Below are 3,558 nucleotides of genomic sequence, written 5' to 3' on the forward strand. Positions count from 1 at the left end.
GGCGGCGGCGCTCCGGAGGCCGGTCTCCTCCTCTTCGCTCTCCTCCGCCCCGCCGCTCGCCGCCTCCTCCTCCTCGGTCTCCTCCTCCTCGTCCGCTGCCTCCTCCTCCTGCAGCAGCCCCAGCGACCGCCGAAGCGCCGGCTCGCTCTCCCGGAGCTCCGGAGGGGGATAGACGGGGCAGCTGCAGGCTCTGGCGACCGCGGCCGAGCTGGGGCCCGGGCGGGGACGGCGGCGGCGGCGGCGGCGGCGCCGGGTGGGGATGGGGTCGCAGACGCTGCAGATCCTCCGACAGGGGGTGTGGGCCGCGCTCAGCGGGGGCTGGTACTACGACCCGCACCAGGCCACCTTCGTGAACGCGCTGCACCTCTACCTGTGGCTCTTTCTGCTGGGCCTGCCCTTCACCCTCTACATGGTGAGTGTGGGGGCGGGGAGCAGGGTGGCTCCTTTCCCCTCCTGGCTGGCGGGGCAGCTCCGGCTTCCCAGAGTCCGGCCGGCCGTCGCGCCTCTCCCGGCTGCGCGCCGCGGTTGCGCCCTCTTCCCTTCCCGGGCGCGCAGCCCGCGGTCCTGCGCCCGGCGCCCCCGGGGACCGCAGCCGGGCTCGCCAGAGGCTCCCCTCCCCCATGCGGACTCCCCTCTCTGCTCTCTCCTTAGGGCTTCCCCTGTGAGGACACGATACAGAGGGCCGCTCCTCCAGACCCGTGGGTCCCGCTCTTCTTCTGGGAATTGGCTGCTTCCTAGGCCTCTTTTCTGGGGGTCTTTAACGTTTCCACCCGGGTTGGCACGTTCCCCCGGGCTCCCTGCCCTTGGTATGCCGTGGTAGGCGCCGAGCGTTTTGCTCCTTTGGGGAACGCCGCATCCATCCTTGGCTCATTCGCGCTCGGTTCCTCGGGGCCCTGGGCTCCCCGGGCACTCCCTTCCCCCGAGGCAGGTCTCGCTCCGGGTCTCCGGGAGAACCCTCCCTCCGCCTAGCTTCTAATCCGCGCGCGAGCTCCGGAGCGGGCGAGGACGTGTGCCGCTCTGTTTGGAACGTATTGGTGTGTCGTCCGGGTTCTAACTCTCTTCTAGGAGGTGGCTGAAAACCTGCCTCTTAAGCATCCTGCTTCTAAAAACCATGGTTTTGCTTACCACGGGTTCTTTTCTGTTGAGCCCGGTGGTTAGTGGCTGCGGTGTTTCCAGGCCAGCTTTGGGGGGAGGGAGCGGGGGAGATACGGGGAATCTGGCTGGCATTTCGGCAGATTTGTTTGGGTTGGTTCAAGGCCTTTGACTGATGGGAAAAAGGAAACTACCGCCTGTTGCTGAATTCGTTATGATCAACTAGCTTCTCTGAATGGTTTACGTGCTGTTTTCGCTGAAAGTTGTTTAAGGTCACTTAAAAAAAAAAAGCACATTAATAGGTTAGGGTGGGGCATTAGAAAAACTAATATGGATAGAAATAACGCTTAAAGCTTCAGTTAAAATTTTTAAAGTAACCGAAGGGGAGGAAAAGATAGTAACTTTTTATATTTTAGTAGAAATCCCTTGAATATGTTTCTGCTATTCTGTTTGGGGTTCTTCGCCGAGCTAGTATAAGGGTGCAGAGTTAGAGAAACTGGGATGTGATTACCAAAAGTGCCAAAGGTGAGGCTAGCAGGAAAAGTGCCTGCTTGGGGAAAGATGTGCTGAATTGCACATTCTCAAGCAGATTCAAATTTTTCATTGAAATTATTTTGAAGGGACTTATTGTTTAAGGTAAAAAAGCCATTAAAAATGCTGATGGCTTTTTTTTATTACAGAACTTGTTTGGTCTGTTGTATTCTGAAAATGTATCATGAAGTGTTATAATTTTCAATTAATTCTGGCCTAGGGAGTTCTGTTTGCAATACTCTACCTTTTAGCAATATGACATCATTAACGAATCGGTTAATTACTTTAGGTGTAAGAATCCTCAGGCTGTGTCAAAAAGCTTTCATAGCAGATTCTGTAATATCCAGGAGAACTGTAAATTTAAAACTGAAAAGGATTCTTGAGAGGTAAACATTGGTTGCTATGTCCCAGTGTAAGTAAAGTTCTTTTGTTAGCACCTTCAGTTAACTGTTTGTCCTGGTTAAATATCTTTCCGTAGTTAACAGACATGGCCAGAAGCCTATTACAGCAAATGGAAACTGATACATTGAGTTTATCTGTTTCATTTTGGGAGTTTATTCAGTTGAATTTAATTTTCTAGTATGTGAGTGTCTACTATGTACTAGACACTTTGCTGGGTTCTGGGAAAATGAACTTGTTTCTCAGACCAAGTTATAGCAATTCCATTTTCCCCAGACCTTTATTAAAAAATTCTTGGTTATTCTGTCTCTTCACATCTAGTCCGCAGATCTGTGGGTTCTGCCCTCAAAACCTAACTGGAATCCAGCTCATCATCACTGTCACCACTGTCTTCAGTCTCTTGAGCCACCATTGTCTCTCTTCTGGATTATTGTTTTAATAAGGTTTACTGCTTCTGTTTTTTATTCTTTATTCTCCATACAGAAGTCTGTGTGATTCTTTTCCGATCATGTCACTCTTCTGCTCCGAGAGCCTGCCCTCTCAGGTGTCTCTGTCCCACGCCCCAGTCACATACGAATTTGCTTTTTTACAGTTGTTCTTCCCCAAGTCCTGCCACAGGGCTTTTGGCTTGTTAGTGCACCTCTGCCTGGAGGACTCCTTTTCAGAGATGTCACTTGCCCCTCTTATTTCACGTTCTGGTATATGTTAGGCTTTTCTTGATATTGTATGTGAAATAATTTCCTCGGTTCTTAAAACACATCCTAGCCCTCCTATTATGTTTTTAAGTTGTGTAATATGTATCCCTAGCTAATATATATTTATTTGTTTGGTATCTTCATTATCTCATTAGAATATATGCTCTATGAGGATGGGCTTTTTTTTTGTTTTTTTTTGTTTGTATTCCTAGGGCTTAGCTAGATCAGTGCCAAGCAAATAGTAAGCACTTAGATATTAAATGAATGATGACAAATGGAACAGACACAGCTTCTGCCTTCAAGGAATGTGAAGTCTAGCCTGGGAATAATGAACAGTTACAGCATTAGAACTTTTATGAAGGGGTAGGTAATGACTGACCCTGATCTTAGTCTTGGGTGGTCAGAGGATTTGTAAGCATTTCAGGAAATATCCTAGTGCTGTAGTATTGGGTAGACAGTTTGAAGTATATGCTTAAAGAAAAATCCAACATTTTATGTAAAACAAAATTTCATAGGTTATTATTTCTATGCTCTGTTAATAATAATTAGAATTGATAATGACTATATTAAGTGTATGGACAGGTTTTTTTTATCCCAAACCCTGTGTCCTCATGAGACTTAGCTCCCAGTGACTTTGTTTGTGACCTAAGGCAGGAAGGTGAGCTGGGATTTACATAAAGCTTTCGGAAGGCAAGGCCACTGTACCTTTTTTTCTTTTTTTGTTTTTAAAAAGACCCTAAGTCTCTTACCCATTGAGTCAGGAAAGAGTCTTAGAATTTTTTATGTAAGATTCACTTTTGCTGTATATTTTGGGGAGCTTTTATGGATAGTTTTGGAAGAT

The 3,558-nt window shown here is 47.9% G+C and overlaps 1 protein-coding gene across 1 annotated transcript in view; it reads left to right on the forward strand.

The window, feature by feature from the left end:
- The first annotated feature begins 259 nt into the window (after positions 1-259).
- PCNX1 (pecanex homolog 1) overlaps positions 260-3,558 on the forward strand; it is a 186,752-nt gene continuing 183,453 nt past the window's right edge. Inside the window, exon 1 of the mRNA XM_023507659.1 lies at positions 260-412. Coding sequence (XP_023363427.1) covers positions 260-412 — 153 coding nt within the window. The remainder of the gene's footprint in view (positions 413-3,558) is intronic.

Source organism: Otolemur garnettii, unplaced genomic scaffold (genome assembly GCF_000181295.1).
Source record: "Otolemur garnettii isolate 467f Iridium unplaced genomic scaffold, OtoGar3 scaffold00196, whole genome shotgun sequence".
Lineage (NCBI taxonomy): Eukaryota > Metazoa > Chordata > Mammalia > Primates > Galagidae > Otolemur > Otolemur garnettii.